This window comes from Puma concolor, chromosome E2, assembly GCF_028749965.1.
Source record: "Puma concolor isolate L17-30 chromosome E2, mPumCon1.1.hap2, whole genome shotgun sequence".
Taxonomy (NCBI): domain Eukaryota; kingdom Metazoa; phylum Chordata; class Mammalia; order Carnivora; family Felidae; genus Puma; species Puma concolor.
Window position 1 is genome coordinate 7,627,512 of NC_141681.1, and position 21,271 is coordinate 7,648,782.

At 45.5% G+C, this 21,271-nt stretch overlaps 1 protein-coding gene across 2 annotated transcripts in view; it reads right to left on the bottom strand.

The window, feature by feature from the left end:
- Positions 1–855: 855 nt before the first annotated feature.
- GAN (gigaxonin) overlaps positions 856–21,271 on the bottom strand; it is a 51,909-nt gene continuing 31,493 nt past the window's right edge. For both annotated transcript variants that reach the window (XM_086688826.1, XM_086688827.1), the window contains 8 exons: positions 18,885–19,102; positions 18,545–18,666; positions 15,252–15,364; positions 14,180–14,329; positions 12,708–12,844; positions 11,891–12,019; positions 2,556–2,665; positions 856–2,466 (listed from right to left, as the gene is read on the bottom strand). In XM_086688826.1, the coding sequence (XP_086544952.1) occupies positions 2,285–2,466; positions 2,556–2,665; positions 11,891–12,019; positions 12,708–12,844; positions 14,180–14,329; positions 15,252–15,364; positions 18,545–18,666; positions 18,885–19,102 (1,161 nt within the window). In that variant the 3' untranslated portion in view covers positions 856–2,284. The remainder of the gene's footprint in view (positions 2,467–2,555; positions 2,666–11,890; positions 12,020–12,707; positions 12,845–14,179; positions 14,330–15,251; positions 15,365–18,544; positions 18,667–18,884; positions 19,103–21,271) is intronic.

Genomic DNA, 21,271 nt, shown 5'->3' on the forward strand with positions numbered 1-21,271 from the left:
TGAATAAAAAACTAAAAAAGAACTGTTTTTATAAAATGAATTGACTAAGTCATGCAGGCACTGATAATATTGCAATAATATTGCAATAACCCATTCACTCCTAAACGATGAATTGTCTCCTTGGAGAGGCCTGGTGTGCACTGGGAAGAATTATAAACTTCAGAAATTAAGAGAATGGCTTATTAAGAGAATTAAGAATTAAGAGAAAGCCTGCCTTGGCTTTCACAGGACATCAGTTACTGCTTTAATGTATGTCAGATGCAACTTCTGAAGGCCAAGGTTCTGTTCTGTTCAGGAGATTTTACCAAAGAAAATTCACTTCTTCAGCAATTTGTTTCCTCTAAAAAACGAGTATCTAGCTGTAAAAAAAGAAAGTCTGCTTTCTTTGCAGTGGCCGCGTAGCTTGCTTTGATGAGAAGATATCCCAGGTATCACTGGGACGGTGTGCGGACGACAGCTGACTGGTACACAATTCAGAGGAAAAAGGCCGGCTTTGCTTTACGTATCGAATTCGACTGTGTTACGTGAATGTGTGGCAAATCTGGCCCGGGGCCTCTGATACAGAAGATAGACACCTCACGCCTTCTTTCAGCAGTAACTTCTCCACACACAACATTCTTTAGAACCCCCCCACCCCACCCCGACAAGTCTTCCTTCAGCAACGTTTATAGCATCGTACTGACTCCTAACAGGTGTAAGAAAAAAAAAAAAAACTGCAGATAGGAGGTTACCCTTTTTTCTGTTCACGGTTGGGGAAACACAAGCGAGGTTTCCTATGCATGTTAACAGCGTATAAGCATTCCATCTAGGAAGTTTCTAGAAGAAACTCCTATTCTCAAATGTATAAGCAAAGGATACATTTACACATTTATTAATCATTAAGACAAAATACTGCTTCTTACAGCCATTTACTGAGGGCGGTGGAAACTGTAGAAAACAATTAAAATTGAAGAGCTCTGTATTAAATCGATTAGAAACCTGCTGTTACATAAAATTCAAATTATGACGTGATCAAGCACTTAGAAGTCCCTGATCTCACACTAAGGTGGCATAACTTGAATGGAAAACAAAGTATCTTACAAGGTAAGTGCTACTAATGACAGATTTTCTCCCCGCGGTGGTAAGTGCGGCCGCATGGGGAGACAAGGGAAGGTGGGACAGTGGAGAAGCAGAGAAGAGATGAATTCGCTCTACTATGAACAGAATGAAATTCAGTTGAGGTAGTTTTATTCTACCAGCCAAACTTTACTTATAACGTAATTTGTCTAAAACTCTTGCTAGTGAACGGCATCGAGAAAACTCTGCTACGAAGACTAGATTCTTAATGCAGGTTCGCGCGCTAAGACAGGTTTTCAATCCGAAACAGTAGTAAACGAGACTCTGTGTGCTTTCAGACAGATTAAAGTTTTTTTGATCCCTATATATTTTGTCTGGACAGCTTTTGTAGCCACAGCAGACCTTGGTCACTTGTCTGACTCGGGTCTTTCTCTGCTAATCTCCTCGTGTTTACAAAATGGTTCTGGTTAATTGAACAGGAAGAACGAACGGCACGGCACGAGACCCTTCACAGCTCCGAGAGAACTACCCCAGAAATTATGGCATGACGTTATCTAAGTCAACACAGAAGCTGGCAACTGCCTTTAAACTCGCACGAGGGCTGCAACCTGACTCATTAATTTATCGAGCCTTTAGATTACTAAGATAGAACGTCATGAGAGAGAAATTTTATCTTAGTTTCAATTCATGATAATATAGTTTAAAAAAGATTCTTAGGACACAGTACTAGTAGTAAGTGGAGACTACCTGGCCCAATCTAACATCTTAGGCACAAACCTGAATCTGTCGGGCAGGGTTAGGCATGATATTTCCTTCCAAGTGCAGCAGGAACGCAGTCTCGGTGTGTTTGGATATGTTGATTTGCATATAGGATTTCTGTTGTTTCCCAAAGCCAGGTACTGGAACACAGCAGTCGCTCGGAAAGGAGTCCCCTTCCGGGAGAATGCACCTTAGTACGCTAACTTCGATATTTTACATGACCCCGATTCCCACTTCCCTTTGCCTCTACCGGATAGTTACTCCGTTTGTCTGCAGACACATCTACCTGGAGGAACGGATTCCTCCAAGGGAGCTTTTTCGACAGTTACGGGTTCTCCCCGAGAGGAGCTGAAGCGCGGGCTTCTAAGCGTTACAGTAAAACCACCGGAGATACGCTGCCACCTCTGGTCCCCTCGCAGAAAGCCATGTTATGGTGCGCTGGGAGCTCTGCCTCCGCTCTGCCGCCTCTTCAGGGTGAATGAACACGGATACGGAATAGGCCTTGCTGGAGCTGCAGGCGGAAAAGCTTGCAATTTGCAATACGTAAGGCTGCACAGCCGGTGCGGCGGAGGTCGGACGGGAGGAGCGGTTTGGTATGGTGCCACGTCCCTGTGCTTCTTTTAAACTCACGCACGTAGTCGTAATTGGTACCTGAACCACGAGAAGCAGCACAGGTGATACAAGAACACGTCTTGGAATCGCCAGAAACCGCTCCAGCAAAATCGCCGTAACGTGCTTACCTGTATCGAGATCTCCGATAACGTAAATGCTGGCTCCTATGGGGACAGCTCCATACACAAAAGAAGAACTGGCGGGGATGCATAAATTCTGGTCGTTAAGGTAGATCCACCTGAAAACGAACAGACAGACAAAACGAAGGAAGTCAAGAGGATGAGGTCTAGGAAGACGACAAAGGTGGGTGACCCGTCCAGAGGACAAGGCCCCGCACCAGTTCAGCTCAACCTGCTTCCCCATTTCCTTCCTGTCACTATGGACGATACCTCATTTTGTCCGTTCTAGAACGGCACCCACTTTGAAACACAAAGCGCACGCACTTTTCAATCTGCTTCTTTTGCTCAGCAAAACGTTCCCGAGACTCAGTACCCCGTGGCTTATATCCATACTTTGTTTCTTACAATTTTAAGTGGTTTTCCATTGTATGGATGTACCAGAATTTGTTTATGCGTTCCCTCGCCCATGTTCCTCTGGGTGCTTTCCGGCGTTCGGCTCCTGTGAATAAAGCTGTTTTGGACACTGGAGTGTAAATCTTCTTTGTGGATGTTATGTCACAGAACTGGTTATACAGCTAAAGGTGTATTCCACCGGGTAAGGAAATGCCGCACCGTCTTCCAAAGTGTTGTGCCATTCTCCATCCCAATGAGCAACATCTGAGGCTTCCTATCGCCGGGGATTACTGCCAGCTCTCGGGAATGTTGGTCTTTCTGATTTCGGCCACGTTCGTGGCGTGGGCTTGCGGGCTTCCCGGAAAAGAAGGATGCTGGGTGTCTCTGTGTGTGCTCGCTGGCCATTTTATCAGTCTTCTTTTGTGAAATGTCTGCTCAAAGATTTGCTCATTCTTGAAACTGGGTTTTCTATTTTCTTCTTGAATCGTAAGATTCTTTGTGCTTTCGGGATACAAGTCCTTTGTTAGATACGCAGATCATGAATATTTTCCCCGGCTTGTAGATTATCTTTTCATGTTCTTAATGGAGACTTTTGAAGAAGAGTTTTTAATTTTGATGAATCACAATTTATTCTTTTCTTCCTTTCTTTTTCCTCTCTCTCTCTCCCTCCCTCTCTCTCTCTCCCTCTTTCTTTCTTTCTTAAAGGTCACGCTTTCTATGTCCTTCTAGGAAATCCCTGCCTATTCCAAGGCTACAGAGGTTTTCCTCTTATGCTTTCTTCTGGAGACTTCACAGTTTCAGCTGTTACACTCATGTCTTACGACACATTTCAAGTTGAATTTTCGGAACGGAATTAGGTAGATGTTCACTTTCCTTCCGTGCAGACCTCTAACTGCTCTAGTCCCATTTGCTGAAGAGACGTTTCTTTCCCCACTAAATTGTCTTGGCCCTTCTGTTGAACATCAATTTAATAGCCACTAAAAGGACCCAGGCCTCTAAAAAGATATGGCTGATTCCCCAGGCGAGACAGAAAACACAAGATGAGCCTGGAGTGCCTTGTGCGCCTGACAGGAAGTGCTTAAAGGACGGGGTGTGTCCGAAGGACACAGAGCTGACAGGAAGGCGTTCCCAGTGGCCAAAGCTGGAATGGTTGATAACAAAATAAAAAACGATAGCACCGCATTTATAACTCACAGAGTTGCGCGGTGTCCCAGCCAAAAATGCGTAACCAAACCTCAGCTTAATCGTGAGAAATCCTCAGACACACCCAAATTAAAAGACATCCTATAAAAACACGGACCAATTATCTTCAAGAATACCATGATCATCAAAGGCAGGGAAAGACCAAGGAACCATCGCAGATGAAAAAAGACTAAAGAAACACACCTGAGTATGTTGTCGGATCCCGCATGGGATCCCAGAGCAAAGGGAAAAGAGATTAGTGGATGAGCTGGTGAAATTCGAATGAAGACTGTATTTACTTAACAGTACTATACCGACATAAATATCCTGATTTTGATATCTGTACTATGGTTACGTAAGATGTTAACATGAGGAGAAGCTGGGTGCATGGCTTAATGCAGACTCTATTTTTGCAACTTTCCTATCAGTGTAAAACTATTCCAAAATAAAAGCGTTTTTTTTGTTTGTTGGTCGGTTTGAACACCACCACCACCAACCATAGATTCTGCTATATAATGGCGTTCACTTAAAGTAATTGGACCAAACAATTTCCCTTTAAGAGCTAAAGACATAGCTGCGGGTGTAGCAGACCTCATCAGACCCCGGGATTGTATCTAAGCCCTTAAGAACTACCACGCCCAGGCCTACACTCGTTATTGGAGCGCAGGGCGTATGGACGTTATTCCTGTATCTCCAACTCTGTGCTATCGAGTGTCCGGGGAGACGGCGGCTGAGACCCAGCGCATCTCCGTGTTAAATACAAATGTGAAACTGTTTCTCTAAGAACAGCACTTTCCTTTCAAAGAACTCTTCCCAGATTGTTACAAAGCAGCAGCTTCCGTATTTGGAATTCTAAGAAGCACGGACCTTCCGAGATCACATAACCACTGCAAAGCAAGGCTAATGTAAGGCTGCCAGAGTCTTAAGCCCTTCGTGCAACATTTGATTCATCTTACATCTGAATGGTGACTGGTACCCAGCAGTTTGCTGGGACTAGGAATGGTTTGGTCCCTGCTCCCAAAATGTCTCTAGGAAATAGGGAAACGGAAACATCCAAGAGCTCTCCCTGAAAAGTCAAAATGGGGACCTGAACAGGCCTTTGAAAGAAAGTGTCTGAAAACGTCAAACTACAGTAACTGGCTTATTCACATCTTATGTCTTTAGGGATAAACATCAATATTGAAGCCCTGACATTTCAATTCTTCCCAGGTTCTGAATCAAATGAAGCCAGTGAGTGTCCCCAGGCCTTGTTTCCAGCTGCACCCTACATCCAGGACCAAGGCCAGTGGGGAGGCACATGACCCCTCCAGGCGAATCCATGACGGGGCCATGTGTATCCGCACGAGGGTAACCGGCACTGCTGACTGAACATCTGTGACTAGATTATTTACTGAAAAGCACATCAGAACACAACAATATTTTGGCATAATTTTGTAGAGTTGAGAATCTCACATTATTCCTCCCTGGAATAATTAAACAAAGCTGAGGCAATCGGTCTATGTAGATGATCTACCAAATTTGGTCCAAAGCGGATCAATGACTCAGAGTTCCTGGGTTTCAGACAAATAATCCTAGGTGATCTATTTCATATGTTTCAGATGAAAGAAAACTGATACAAAAACTTAAGTGCATCATGTATTTACTTGCTGCTTGTAAAACGGATATAAAACAGGCACCTGGGTGGCTCAGTCGGTTACGTGTCCGACTTCAGCTCAGGTCATGATCTCACAGTTCGTGGGTTGGAGCCTTGCATCAGGCTCGGCGCTGGCAGCAGGGAGGCTGCTTTGGATCCTCTGTCTCCCTCTCTCTCTGCCCCTTTCCCCCCAAAAAGACACATTAAAAAAAACAAAACAGGAATAAAAGGCATACGGTTTTGCCTTTCTTTCTCTGCCATCTAGCACCTCGTCGACCTTGGACAATTTAGCTGTCATGTGTCAAATGCAGAGACCAAACACCCCCACTGACATCGAATGACCTGTGGGCATGAGCTCAAGTGGCCAGTGTAAAGTGCTTTGCACAGCGGCTAGCACCTAGCGGCCGTCCCAGAGTGATAGTCATTTTTGTAACGGACAGGGCAGTGGTATGCCTTTAGTTACAATGTTTTCAAACACGGTCTTATGACGACTTGAGGCTGCAAGGACAGTCCTCTGCTAACTTAGAATGAGCAATGTCCCCTGTGAAGGAGACTTCAGAATATAGCCTGGCTTGTGTCAGTGAGCTTTAGAGAGAGCAGGACAGGAGGGAAGGTCGGGGGAGGAGGGACAGTGAAGAGGGGAGAGGGACGGGCGATCAACTGGAGAGGAGAAAGACAGAGGGAGCTTTAGTGAGGTTCTGCTTCCAGGAGGGAGAAGGAAGCTCTTAACAAGCTGATCCCCCTGGGAGAAAGCAGGTGCCATAAACTCCAGGCAAGAGACCAAAGACCACTGCCCGACGGCTCTGGAGACTAAGCCAAAGTAGGCAGATTTGTGGAAAGAAGGTGAGAGTCGAGCACACAACCCCAGGGAGGGAGCCTGCCAGTGGTCTGGTAGTGTGGGCCAAAGGCAGACTTGAGTCCGTGAGCCTGGAACCGTGAGAACTTGAACCTGAGGTGGGCCTCCGGAACTGAAGACGGGCTCGAGCGGCTGTGTGCAGCAGGTGTTACAGCCTCCAAGGAATCCCACCAGGTGCGTGGCTGCTAAAACTGTCAGCGCAATGCTCTGACAGCACCAGAAAGGACCTCGGGGCCCCGACAACGTACCATTCACGATGTCCGGGACGCAGCCCAGAATTACTCAACCGACAAAGAGCCAGGGAAAGGAGGACCCATTCTCAAGGGAACAAACCATAAACAGACACCAACTCTGACGTGCCCGGGGTGTCGGGATGATCTATCAGGTGGGGACTTGAACATGGCCAGAGGAACTACGCTCCAGAGAGAAAGGGAAACATGCTTCCGAGAAGATAGGAGATTTCGGCAAAGAAAGGAAGAAATCTAAAATTCTACCTGAAGAATCTGGCAAGGGAAGAGCACAACCCAAAGTAAGTCAAAAGAAGGAAACAGTACATGAGAGCAAAACACAGTGGAGAAAATGAAGGGCCTTGAAAAGATGAACTCCGTGTTAGGCTTTGCCAATAGGGGGCGCCGGAGGGACCGCGAGGCCAGGTAGGGGAAAGGGCTTCTTTCCCGGGCTTGGTGTGCCTCTTTCCTTCCTCCCGCGGGCTGCAGGCAGGAGGCCCAGAGGTGCTTGCCCTCAGCAAGGTCCTCTGCCACCCAGCAGGCCGCTTCCTGCACACCAGCTCTGCCCCCAGCTCCCCGGCGCCCTGCACACGGTGGCCACGGCGCACCCTTGCAGGGTGGGGAGGCCTCTCTCTTCCCAACATGCTCCTTCTTAGGCTACTTCCCTCAGCCCTAAAGGTAGCAGTGGCTGCACTGCCCAAATTAGCTATTTCTGCACTCCTCAGAGCTCTCTTTCACCCATCGGCAGTTAACCACCTCTTACTAGTGAGTGATCATGTGAATTACGTCTTCCCTGTTCAGATGACTGGTGTGGTTTCTGCCCCTTGACTGGGCCACGGCTGAAACAGATCTGGTCAGGAGTGCGGTTCACCTCCCAGTGTCTTACAAAGGCTACTTCCTAACCATCAGATTCAAACAGCATAACGCCAAGGGGCAGACCGATAGGATGTCTTAATGGAACACCAAGATGATCAAAATTCCCCCGGACTAACAGAGGGCAGACAGCAGGGCTGACGTGGCTCTGAGGCCAGGCAGTGCAGGGGTACCACTGGCCCTGCCGGGCAAACTGCTTCTGGGAGTCCTTGCATATCGGTATGAAGAAAAAGCAGGAGCTAGGTCAACAGCAGCATACCAAGGCCGGGGACCGCGTTGCATAAGGACACAACATCCGCATAAAGATATTACATCTGGGACTAAGTCTGTGATCCGTGTAACCATCTGATTACGTTTATGAAAGCACACGGCTGTTGTCCAAAATCCACCTGCCTTTTCTACCTTTTAGGCGAATTAAGTGGGGACGTAGAGGTAGCCCCACTCTTGCATTTTCAAGTCTTTGATGGCGGAACCAATTTCTGTCAATTGCTCAATGGGGCAGAACTGCTTCCGGTCTTCCGTCGTGGTAGGGAAGGAAAGTTACAGAGAACTTCCCTTAGCCCTTCTTACCACAATGGCCCCCGACCCCGCGGGTCAGAGAACCAACACGGGACTCCACCGGCTGTCAAGTAAGTCTGCTCAACTACACGTTCAGGGATCAAAACGTGAAACCGACAGGCCTTGACTTCAACAGTCACTATGACTGGTCTATAGAAACCAAAGGGGGGCATCTGGGCTGAACGCACGTGGGGAGGCCGTCAAACACGGGATGCGTATAGAAGGGGGCTAGAGTGCAGGACACGGAAGGAAGGGGCTGGAAAAGGCTGAGCATTTCTCTTAACCTCAGAGAGCAGGGAGCCCCAGCAGGGGGGAACACACTACCATCTCTGTTCGGTAAGCAGTGGGGAAATACCACGAATTTCCAGCGGGAGAGTGCAACGACCAAAGTCCGATTCATCTTTCAAAAACACAAACAGGGAACAAGTACAGGAAACCTGGTTAGAAGGCTAATGATGCTGCACACAGGACGGCACGGACACAGTGGGGCGGAAGCAGAGAAATGAAGGCGGGTGATGTGGAAAATATGCCAGAGTCTAAAAAAAGGGGACAAGACTGGGCGACGGATGAGATGTGAAGCACAAGACAGAATCGAAGATGAGCTTTTTGGGGTGTGGGTAACTGGGAGGGTGGCAGGACTAGTGAGGGAGCCGTGACACCAGGCGCAGTAGTAGGGGATGCCTGTCATTCTGGATTCACAAAGTGGCTACTACGACATGGCATGAGTTAGGGCAATTTCTTTGCTCTCCTTCAAACAGTTTTGTTTTTAGTCAGAAACACAGAAAATACGATATGGCATTTTTCCAGGAAAGTTTTAACCTAAAAATAGGGAACAAAGACAGGAAAGACAAGAGATTACTTAAAAACAATAAATGTTCTCCAATCTAACGCAGATTGCTCATCTGGCAACAGTTTCCATGGTATGCAAATATAACATACTTGGAAACATCTGCTCTGTTGAGAAATAAACTACTGCTATATGTAACTTTCTTCCTGTAGAGATTTACGGGAAAGCCTGTGTTTTAAGGCCATACGGTGCGGTGGCTGGAAAGGTGACTGTGCGGCCAGAGTGCCTGAGTTCAAATTCCAGCCCCACCACTTGTGAGACCTGTGTGTCTTCGGGCACATTACGTAACCTCTCTGTGCTTCGGTGTAAAATTGGAAGAAAAGGAGCACCGATACTCAGAGGGTTGCTTTTTGAAGACCGAATGAGTTATGAACGAGTTAATCCACGGCACTTAGTGTTATGTATATATCTAGTGTCACCTAAACAAGTAAGAATCGTAGATGTCATACTGACAAGAGAAATTCAGCTTTCCCCATTCTATTATTTAAAAAAGAACACTGGCGGGCGCCTGGCTGGCTCGGTGGGTAGAGCATTGACTCTGGATCTCGGGGTCTTGAGTTCAAGCCCCACATGGGGCCTTGAGCTTACTTTAAAAACTAACAGGGGCGCCTGGGTGGCGTAGTCGGTTAAGCGTCCGACTTCAGCCAGGTCACGATCTCGCGGTCTGTGAGTTCGAGCCCCGCGTCAGGCTCTGGGCTGATGGCTTGGAGCCTGGAGCCTGTTTCTGATTCTGTGTCTCCCTCTCTCTCTGCCCCTTGCCCGTTCATGCTCTGTCTCTCTCTGTCCCAAAAATAAATAAACGTTGAAAAAAAAAAATTTAAAAAAAAAAACAAAAAAAAACAACTAACAATGCACAGGGGTGCCTGGGTGGCTCAGTCAGTTAAGTATCTGACTCTTGATTTCCCCTCAGGTCATGATCTTACAGTTTGTGAGTTTGAGCCCTGTGTTGGGTTCTATGGTGACAGAATCCCTACTTGGGATTCTCTCTCTCCCTCTCTCTGTGTCCCTCCTCTGCTTGTACATGCATGTTCTCTGTCTCTCTCTCAAAATAAGTAAATAAACATTAGAAAACAAAAAACTAACATTGGACAGCTTAGATAGAAGGAAACTAACAATCCCTGAATTTATTTGGAAGTGCTTTTAAGTAGCAAGGAAGGAGCCATACTCTTATGTCTAATACTTACGAACTGAAAGCAACTAATACACTTACATTCAAGCTTATTAACTACAAATATGAAACAGCCTGAAAGAAATATAAAGGTTCTAGTGATTTACAGCATATCAAGGACAGACTGAGAAACTGTGTAGCCAGATTTAAGTCCTATAAACCAACAGGGACAGGGAAGAGTGAGGCATCAGCAGCCTTAATTACTCCAGCAGACAAGCGGCATCCTATAGCTCACGCTGCCTAAATAGTAACTCGGTCATCACGAAAAAGGTGCGTGTCAGTATTTTACCAGAAATCAAACGCACTGACCAGTGCTTGTAAGTCAAGTTGAGCAGACGGTCTCAAGATTCAGTCGGGCAGGAATTAACACAGTACTTTATACCTTGGACAGTCAGCCCTCACAGTAATGTATCAAGAGAAATGTAGAAAGTCTTTGAAATTCTGCCCCCCACCCCCCACCTTAACCCCACAGCAGACATTCTCTCCATTGCTCTCAAACTTTGTCTAATAAATTTTCCTAACACTGTCTATTCCTATAATTGAAGGAGGGAAAAAGGCTACACAAATATCCTGAATATAAAATACGTTAAAAGTTAGGTGACATTTATTTCTATCTCTAAAGTCTTGGAAACTGCACCTTGTTTGCCCTAATCGAAAACGGTAAGAAATTAAACGTTGCATGATAGCACCCCCTTCTGGTAACACGGTTGAAATCCCGTAACAAGACGAATTTTCCCATGACCTCTAGGATTTGAAGGGAATAGTCCTGTTTAGTGGCTATCACAGTAAGATGTGTGAGAGGCGAGAAGGGGAGGGGGCGGGTGGGAGGGTGCCCACTCTACAAGACAGGTATGGCAACCTATCAGACGCTTGAAGACTGATACCACACTTCCATCCACAGAACCAACCTTCCATTGAGCAGCTGACACAGGTAAGGTGTGCTGCTGAAGCTAAGATCCAGAGCTGGTCAGCTGAATCTTGCCCCTAAGAACCTTAGGGTTAACGAATGCAATCCACGAGACATGAATTGAATGTCCCGGCATCACAGACTGAGGAACCTAAATCGGACCGAGAGGTGTGAGAAGGCTTTCTCCGGGCAGCAGACCATCAAGCACAGTCTCGGAAAAGGCCATATTAATTGGATAAATATTGGAAGGGAAATTTTAGGCAAAAGGAATAGTACAACAGCACAGAGCTGAGATCATCATAACGTGTTTGGGGCGAAAATGCTGCTCGGCAGGACTCAAGCAAAGCATCTGTGTGGAAGAGTAGCAGAGAGAATAGACAAAGGCCGTATCATGCTAGGTCATACATGCTAGGTTAATGAGTTTAAACTTTAAAAGGTATAGCTTTTTTTATAGCCAAAAATGATTTTAAGTAACCAAGGATCGAGGTCTGATACAGATTTCGGAAACACTTTTCAATGGTTTTAGGTTAGAAATACTTCTGAAGTCAGAGTAAATATCTAGTGGGCATTAGGCATATGTCCTAAATGGATGAGATAATTCAGTAAAGTAACTTGAAAACCAAACGAAACAAATCTAAGACATGACTTTGAAAGCGTAAAGGAAAAGTTGCAGAAGTTAGGTGAAACCGCTCATAATTACCTTTTAAACTCATCGTGGTAGAATTCAGACTTGCAAGTGACCATCTCACTGCCCTGGATGTCTTCACGACTTCTGACTCCCCCAAAAACATACAGTTCCATGGCAACTCCACAGGCCACAGCTCCAAATCTGAAAGACCACACAGAGCATATCAGCTATTGGATTTATAACCCATGGTTGTAAATGGATTGATTCCCTAACTCCTCTTATGTTTGTTGTAACCCCATGACATACAGGGTTTCATGAATATGTCGGTCTTCCTTTTTAGGAAATGGATTCTTCATTTACTTTTTTAAAAATCTATTTATTTATTTATTTATTTATTTATTTAATATGAAATTTATTGTCAAATTGGTTTCCATACAACACCCAGTGCTCATCCCAACAGGTGCCCTCCTCATTGCCCATCACCCACTTTCCCCTCTCCCCCAACCCCCATCTACCCTTAGTTTATTCTCAGGCCTTAAGAGTCTCTTATGGTTTGCCTCCTTCCCTCTCTGTAACTTCCCTCCCTTCCCCTCCCCCTTTATTTATTTTTGAGAGAGAGAGACAGAGACAGAGAGAGTGGGCGGGGGAGGGGAGAGGCAGAGAGAGACGGAGACAGGATCCAAAGCAGGCTCCGCACGGTCAACGCAGAGCCTGACGTGGGGCTGAAACTCATGAACCATAAGATCGTGACCTGAGCGGAAATCAGACGCTTAACTGACTGAGCCATCCAGGTGCCCCTCATTTACTTTTAGAGAAACCAAATGCCAAGACAAAGGTTCATTTGAAAGAAAGGGGGGGATCTACAAAGTCCACGTCCACGCTCTCCTACCTTCTCTCTTTTAGCGGACAAATAGCAGTCCACTGCTGGGTCCTTGGGTCGTAACATTCCACAGATTCGAAGAGTTTTCCATATGATCCTCCGCCCATGGCATAGATTTTCTTTTTCATAGCTGCATAGCAGCCAATCTGAAAGGAGAAAGCAACAGAGGGGAGGCAAGACTGATTATTCAAGTTAGACAAAGGCTACCTTTAGTCTAGAGGGTACCCAAGGGTATCTGTGAAAGGATCTGATTTTTAATTTTTTTTTTTAAAGACAAGCTGATTTTTTTTTTTTTTAACGTTTATTTATCTTTGAGACAGAGACAGAGCATGAACGGGGGAGGGTCAGAGAGAGGGAGACACAGAATCCGAAACAGGCTCCAGGCTCTGAGCTGTCAGCACAGAGCCCGACGCGGGGCTTGAACTCACGGACCGTGAGATCATGACCCGAGCCAAAGTCGGCCGCTTAACGAACTGAGCCACCCAGGCGCCCCAAGGATCTGATTTTTAATAGTCAAACTATGGTGTTTTCCAACCTGACAAACACAGGATTTTAAAAACGAGAAGAGGAGGAAGCACACATAGTGTTTGTTAAACTCCATCTAATACTATTACACTGAGATAGACAAATACCCTAAGTTTTTAAAGTTTATTTATTTATTTACTTATTGAGAGAGAGAGAGAGAGAGAGAGAGAGAGAGAGAGAGAGAGGGGAAGGGAGAGAGAGAGAGAGAGCACATAAGTAGAGGAGAGGTAGAGAGAGAAAGAATCCCAAGCAGGCTCCACACTGTCCATGCAGAGCCTGATGCGGGGCTTGATCTCACAAACCGTGTGACCATAACCTGAGCCGAAATCAAGAGCCGGACACTTAACAGACTGAGCCACCTGAACCACCCGGGCGCCCAAAGCCTAGTTGTTAAGGGGGCTTTCCAGGCTCTCCATTCTTGCACCACTCTTTGAAGATTCCAAGATTTAGATTCCATCTTGAATGGATGTCACTTAGTTCCCGCTCCAAAGTGAGCAGGCACCAATAGTGGGAACCCAGCACTTGAGCTGTAAATACCCACGGGACTGCCCGAAGGTCTGGCGTGATCAAGAGCCCCTCCGTCCCACACCAGGGAACGGGGGCCGTGTCTTCACTCTACTCAGTATGCAACGGCGGTTCTTGCCTGCAGACTGCGTCTCTTCGGGCCTGAACAATGATTGAGAAAACAGGTCTGGAAGACCTGCTCGCTTCCTAGGACAGCGCCCTCAGGACACACCTGGCAAGCATGGGTGTGGACACCGCAGGGCCCACCATCAGGGTGAGCACTCACACGCTATCCTGGCGGACGGCTGGTAACAGAGGCGAGCCACCGACAGCGACAGAAGTTCGCGACACTCATTCTTCTAATGCTGTTGATCCTACTAAAGGGCGTGTGTGGGAAACGAGCCAATGTTAACTTTAAAACCCAACGAGTAATCCCAAGATGTGGTTCTCACCTTTCTAACCATGGTCAGGTCAGGTTGCTTTGTCCAGGTTTTAGAATAAATGTCATAGCGCTCCATGGAGATCAGCTCTTTCTCACCGTCTTCTCCTCCTAAAATGTACAGCATTCCATCTATCTCCACAATTCCAAAATTATGCCGCGGCTGAAAAGACAGCAAAGGTCTCTGCATACGGAAGGCCAACTGCCAGACTGAAAGCAGGTAGCCACACGCTATTACAAATTACAGATACCATGATCTTCCAGAATTCCAGGCTCAAAGCCTTCTCTCTCAGATATCTGTGATTTCCCTGGCAGCTCACCCTTCTGCCACAACAGACAAAGAACCCCCATCCCGGAGCGATTCCGAATAAGGGAATCACCCATGTGATAAATTCACTGGCAGAATCATTATTTCTCACTCGTCATGGCTCACAACAATAGTACCTTCTGGGTCAATAAAATTATCTGTGTTTAGTTAAGTGTTTCCAGGTTGGTGTGAAAGCCAAGTAAGAGCCACAGCAACAGCGCTGCCTGAGGCTGGGAGAGGCATGGGGAGGCCAGGCTCACGCTAAGGCCATCTGGAATGACAGAGGCCTGAGGTAGCTCACACTCGTTTGCCAGCAAATACTTCCTTAGCGTCCCCGCTGTCCCCGCTGTGCCCGGCATCGTCGCAGCACTCAAGATAGAGCCCTCAGCACACAGACAAAATCCCCGGCCACCAAGGAGTTCGTGTGAACACTAAAAATGCCCAGCACGTGAGAAGGTGCTGTGCCTCACGAAGAGAAAGAAAACAGGAAGTGTGGTGGGAGCTGAAGGGCCGACGGAAGGCCTCCTGGAGAGTGCTGTGCGGACACTGTGGGAAACAAGGAGCGAGGTGCAAGGGCATCTGGGAAAGGTCCCAAAGCAAGAGCGTGCGTAGGCTGGAGAAAGGCACAGGGAGGAGCGGGAAGGTGGGCACTAGCATAGTGGGGGTGGGGGGCGTGTGGCAGGCTCCCTGCTTCTCCTCTTACATCTCTGCAAATGCAAAACAAAAGCGCTAAAGGGAAGAAAGACACCCTATCAAAGCAAATGAAAAAGCTTTTTACCTCATTCATTGGCGGCAATGCAGTCCACGTATTTGCATCTGGGTCGTATTTTTCTCCTGAGCTCAGGGTCTGCTTATTTTCATCTTGGCCCCCAAATACAAACAAGAATCCCTCTGCAAAAATCAAATGAGACACACAAGGAAGTTGAAACTTTGGTCTCCACCCCCCTCCTGCCGAATATAAATGCCCCAGCTGTAGAGACAGTATGTGGAGACAACTTCTCTAAGTACAACAGCAGTGGGTGTGAGGTCTTGATCACAATTCACTGGATGCTTCGTGAGGGAGCCTAATCACATCTGAGAGTCACTATGACTATTGTAGCTCCCTCAGCACCCGAGTGCGTTCCCACTGCCCTACAGCATACAATCAAGACTGACACCGCCCATGCAGACACTGGGCAGCTGCATCAATTCTATTTCCCCTCTGTGACTCTCAAACGGCTTCTCATCTACAGCCCACGTCAGCTCGTTCAAGACCCAGGAGCACTCAGATCCAGGGCACCGTGAGCACTTCGTATTCAAGACAGGATCTAAGAGTCACTGTTCAACTTCCTGTTTCAGGTAATGGTGGATCCGGTTATTTATACCAATTCTTGTGCAACACAGCTAACCTCCTAGACCAAACAGTTTTGAAATGAAATAATCTTCTGAAAAGAGAAGAAGCCAACAGGACAGTATGGCAAAGCTTGAGATAAAGTGGGAGCTGGAGAGGTTACCAACCATGGAAACCATTTTGCTCTGAGGGCATTTACCAATCTGGGAAATTTCCAACCTATCCTATAACGCTTTGAGGGCATGAAAAAGACAGAAATCAAAACCCCAGGCCCATAGAAAGTGTGGCTTCTGGCAGGGGAGCCTCTCCCAAGTTCAACCAGAACCAGAACCGAGATTTAAATCTCCTTGCTTGTCTGGAAAACCTCAGGGTTTGCATCTGGTTTCCAGTAATTCCAAATTTGTAGTGTTTACAGGCAACTGGAAGAAACAAACGTAAAACTTGTGTGGAAGAAAGTACCTTTATCTAATCTTTAGATTAGGATATTCTAAGATTCTAGAGCACCAAGTTATTTCTATGAACACTTTTTAATAAAATGATCAGCACCCACCCAAAGATACTAGGACATAGAAAGCAGACTATGAAGAAGAACCGGCAATAGAAGACAATAGGAAGCAGCTTTGCAGAGACTTCAAATTTCAAATACTGGACTAATCAGAAAGCCAACAAAATGACAAAGCTTACTATGTTTAAAAACTGAAAGACAAATTTTAATATAACTCTTGGGAAAAGGGGACTACAGAAGTGACATGGCAGATTTAAAAAAGATCTAAAGAGAATTTCTAGGAATAAAAAAGAAAAAAAAACTAGATTACAAAAAAAATCCAGTAGGTTGGTTTAATGGCAGATCTGTCAGTGTTAAAGAGAGAACTCATTAAATGGAGGGTACATCAAAAGAAATCACAAAGAGGGCAACACATGGAAAGACAAAAACATGGAAAACAAAACAAAATGACAGCAGGAGGCTGAGGACAGAGCAAAAAGGAGTAGCCATGTTTAATCAGACTTCCAAAACGCAGGAGGAGAGAGCACAATGGAAGAGAGGCGATATTTAAAGACATGAACATGAATAAGAATTTTCCACATTTGAGGAAAGGCCAAGCCACAGAGTTAAGATGCCCTAAATTCTATACCCAGCACAAGTATCCATTAGGAATGAAGTCAAAATAATGACATTTTTAGACATACAAATCCAAGTGTTTGCTACCCGTAGACCCACATTAAGGGAAATTCAAAAGGATGAACTTCAGGGAGAAGGAAAATAATCCTAGATGGAAGGTCTGAAGAAGAAGAAAGAAAAACAAAGAAAGTGGTGGATAGGCCAGTAAACAGACACTCCATAGATACATATATAAAACATAGATGAATAAAACATGTTTATATGTAAATATTTATTCATAAAGTCCTATTTTAATACTGCAAGACTGTGGAACATGAAAAACAGCAGAAATGCACTTAGGCTTTGATAACTTAAGAATATAGGCTATGGTTTCTATGATGACTTTCAAAGGAATATAGACAAAGACTATAACTTCTAACCTGGAAGAGAGGGAAAAAAGTAAACGACAAAAAAAAAAAAAAAGCCCATCAGTTAAAGCAAAAAAGAGGGGGTGCGGGCAGGAATAGGAACCACTCGGTCACCTCACAGCCACACTCACTACAGCTGGACACAACCCCATCCTCACTGTTCAATGTTTCTGAAGCACCAACCCCTCCAGGAAATCTTGGAAAATCCATGACACTGGAACCACAGTGGTGGGTGTGCGTGTGTGAAAATCACGAATATATGTACATACTATGGGAAGAAAATGTGAGGAAGCTAATTCTGAGAAGACAGAACAGGGAAGTCAGACCCACATCCTGTTGGCTACACTGCTGCCTCCCGCTGCTTATTCCTAACAATTAACTTCAATAATCTTGGAACCCACAAAATGATTCCACTTCTGTCCTCTGGTTTAGCTTTAGCCAGCTCTATAATCTGGTACAGCTTTCAAAATCTTGAAAGCAATGGTAGCGGGCAAGCAGAGACTATATAAGAAGAGGGGTTCCAGGAAGACGATTGACAGTAATTAGAATTTAGTGAAATGGCACCTGCGGGTGAACCCAAGCGGGCAGGTCCAAGTGCAGAGAAAAGCAGCCAACAGTCAGAAGGCAGCAAGTACAACCTTTCCCATCACCTCGAGGGAGGGCTTTGAATGGTGTGGAGCTGTTTTCAAACTTGCAAAGGTCAGTGAAAGATACTTTCTATTGTAATGTAATTTGAAGCCTTTGAAGGAAAGTAATATTTTCTGAAGTCTCACACGAAATGCCGGCTTTCACATAACAGCTTTACTTTTGATACAGTTACTATAATTCTGAATGGCATGAATTTCAAAAATGGGGCTGGCGTGGCTCAAAGGAATTCTGTATTCAGGGTGTGGCCACACAGGTAACTGACGGGAAGAGTCACTGAGTCCTGCTTTTCCATCAGTTACATCATCAGGTAAAATGCTCCTCTACTAAAATTCTCAAAAATAGCTCGGTATGAGAGATTCAGGAGCAATAAAGACTGACAGAAGACACTCTCCTCCTTACAGAGTCTCGAAGGCTAGAGCTAGACAGAAGATGTCACCATAGAGATAATACAATTATCTCTTAAAATTCAAATTAAATCTCTACAAGGTTTTGCGTCATTCTGTACAACCCTGAAATTACATATTACTTGATCTTGTGTTTAAGTAAAATTGACCACAGAATGGTACCTGCTGAGAGAACTCCGTGGTTAATTCTTGGCATGCTTAAAGGGGCCAGTTCAATCCAAAGCTGCCTATTAGGGTCATAAAGAGGGCACATACATCGCATCGCTGCTGTTGGTTTCCGGGAACTAAGGAAATAAATAATTGATTAGCAGTTAAAGTGCTTTATATAGTTCTGCTTACAATAACTATGACTAGTTTCATTGCTCTAGAGAACGCTTAAAACATTTTTAAAACTCTATTGCTATGATGCTTAGATACCAAAAACAACACTATGAATCCCTGCTCGCGTGGAAATAGCTCTCCCCTTACACGACTGTTGAAACGATTCACGTCCAATACTCACACTCTCTCTTCTCCACCCACAGTCACAATGCACTCGGAGTAACCCCGCGGCTTGAAGTTCGCCAGCATGGCCTCCCCCTGCTGCGGCTGACTCAGCGGTATGTTGCTGCACTCCTTGACGATTTCTCGCACCAACGGTTCGTTCAGCATCTGTTCCCGTAAGTAGCTGGAGTCTAACCCTGAAACCCAGAGCGCTGACATCACATCCTTCATGTGGACCTGCACGACAGGGTAGAAAGAATGGGGAGAAAAACAATGAAGGATGTAGGACACGGTGTTTAGAACATCCCTCTTCTGGCTCACGGAGACCTGAAATGATTAACAGCTCATCGGCGGGCAAGTCACAAGCGCGGGCGCCGCGTGAATATGCTTTACCGGCCCTTTTCCTTTCTACTTCCCACGGCCTTAAAAAATAATACAAGTTTAACTTGAAAAATAATCAGTTCAGATTTATATCTGATACGGCACCGAGAAGTTTCAAGTGGCTTTCTTTACACCCTGAAGGGTCACCTTACCAACGGGAAACCTTGGAGCTCGGCTGGAGTGGCCTTATTTCACACGGCTGGATGTGCTGGGAGTTCAATCACATTTACGGAAACGTTACACACAGTAATAGCTTGATTCGATATGGTGCAACAGGCAATGAAAATGGACCAACATTAATATTACAAGATTGGGACGCCTGGGTGGCTCAGTCAGTTGAGCGTCTGACTTCAGTTCAGGCATGATCTCGCGGTCCATGAGTTCGAGCCCCACATCGGGCTCTGTGCTGACAGCTCAGAGCCTGAAGCCTGTTCCAGATTCTGTGTCTCCCTCTCTCTCTGCTCCTCCCCCACTCATGCTCTGTCTCTCAAAAATAAATAAATAAATGGTAAAATAAAAAAATAAATAAAAAAGTATTACAAGAAAAATATAGAAAAGCAAAAGTTCAGAAGAATCCTGAGTACTCTGTATTTCTTCAATTATTATTGTTAAAAAATATCTAACATGTATAGTATGAATTATATACTTTTCACGATGGATCATTAAACTTGAGCTGACGGCAGCATTCTACACATGAGGCGAAACTCCTTAATGAAGAGTCTTTCTTGATTTGGCAACAGTCGTTTTAGAGTATACTCTTCTGTATCCTGAGTCATACATAACAGCCTTTAAGATATGAAGTCTGTAAGTCTTCGAACCAAAGGAGGAAGAAATGCCTCTTGTTTCCCTGGCAACCTCATCACTTGAAGAAGAAAGGAAGGGGCAGCTAGTGACGGTGGTCTCCATGAGCAGCAGCGAACTGAGAACACTCCTATCTCCTTTCCTCATCCACCTGCCTAATGTGAAAAAGAGAGCGCTAACTACCGCACTGAGACCATAACCATAAAGCAGCGTGTATTTCTGTATCATACCATGTAAGAGTTTCTATCTATAATATAGTAGTCCATCATTTCTAAACAGCCCTACAGAATTAAAAGGTTTTTTTTTTATTTATTTTGAGAGAGAGAGAAAGAGAGGGAGAGAACGTGAGTGGGGAAGGGCAGAGAGAGAATTCCAAGCAGGCTCCGCGCTGTCAGAGCAGAGCCTGATGTGGGGCTTGAACCCACAAACCGTGAGATCATGACCTGAGCCAAAATCAAGATTCAGATGCTCCACTGACTGAGCCACCCAGGTGCCCCAACAGCCCTACAGAATTTTCACTAGAACCTCAGTCAACAGTTACGGAGAACAATTAACAATGCAATGATACATTCTGAAAACTACTTTAAAACCTGACACAGTTCTTTTTTCGCATACAGTAATCGATGCTGGAGTCTATAAATATTGGACTCAAAGCTCTGTGATTTCCTCCGGCCCCCAGTGTAGAAACAGGGTGGATCTAAAGCCTGATATTCTCTGAGACCCTTCCTCTGCAGCTGTCGCTCCCAGACTCATCCCATCTAGAACTGCATCACCATGAAGACGGCAGAGAGCTCTCCTGCCTTCTGCTGAATGGTGTCCATCACCCAGGGAGAGCCCCCTCCCCTCACCCATCTGCCAGAGCCTGTGTGCCCCCTCTCGCTCCATGGCCTCTGTCAGAGTCCCGCTCGGGTTAGCCCAGTAATGGTGGACGGAAGGATGCTGAACAAAAGAGTGGGGACGCTGAATTTCTATAATCTCCAGCCTAAGCCTGAAATGCATTTTCCCATTAAAAACACTGTACAAGAGAGATCACGTTCCTTACAAGTACTAAAGGTTTCATTGCTATATTACGAGTTATGTGAGCTTTTGTAGTGTGGTCTGACAAAACAATGGCTCCAATGATCCTATGCAAAGATGTACCACAGACACCTTTTATTTTTTTAAAATTTTTTTTTTTTCAACGTTTATTTATTTTTGGGACAGAGAGAGACAGAGCATGAACGG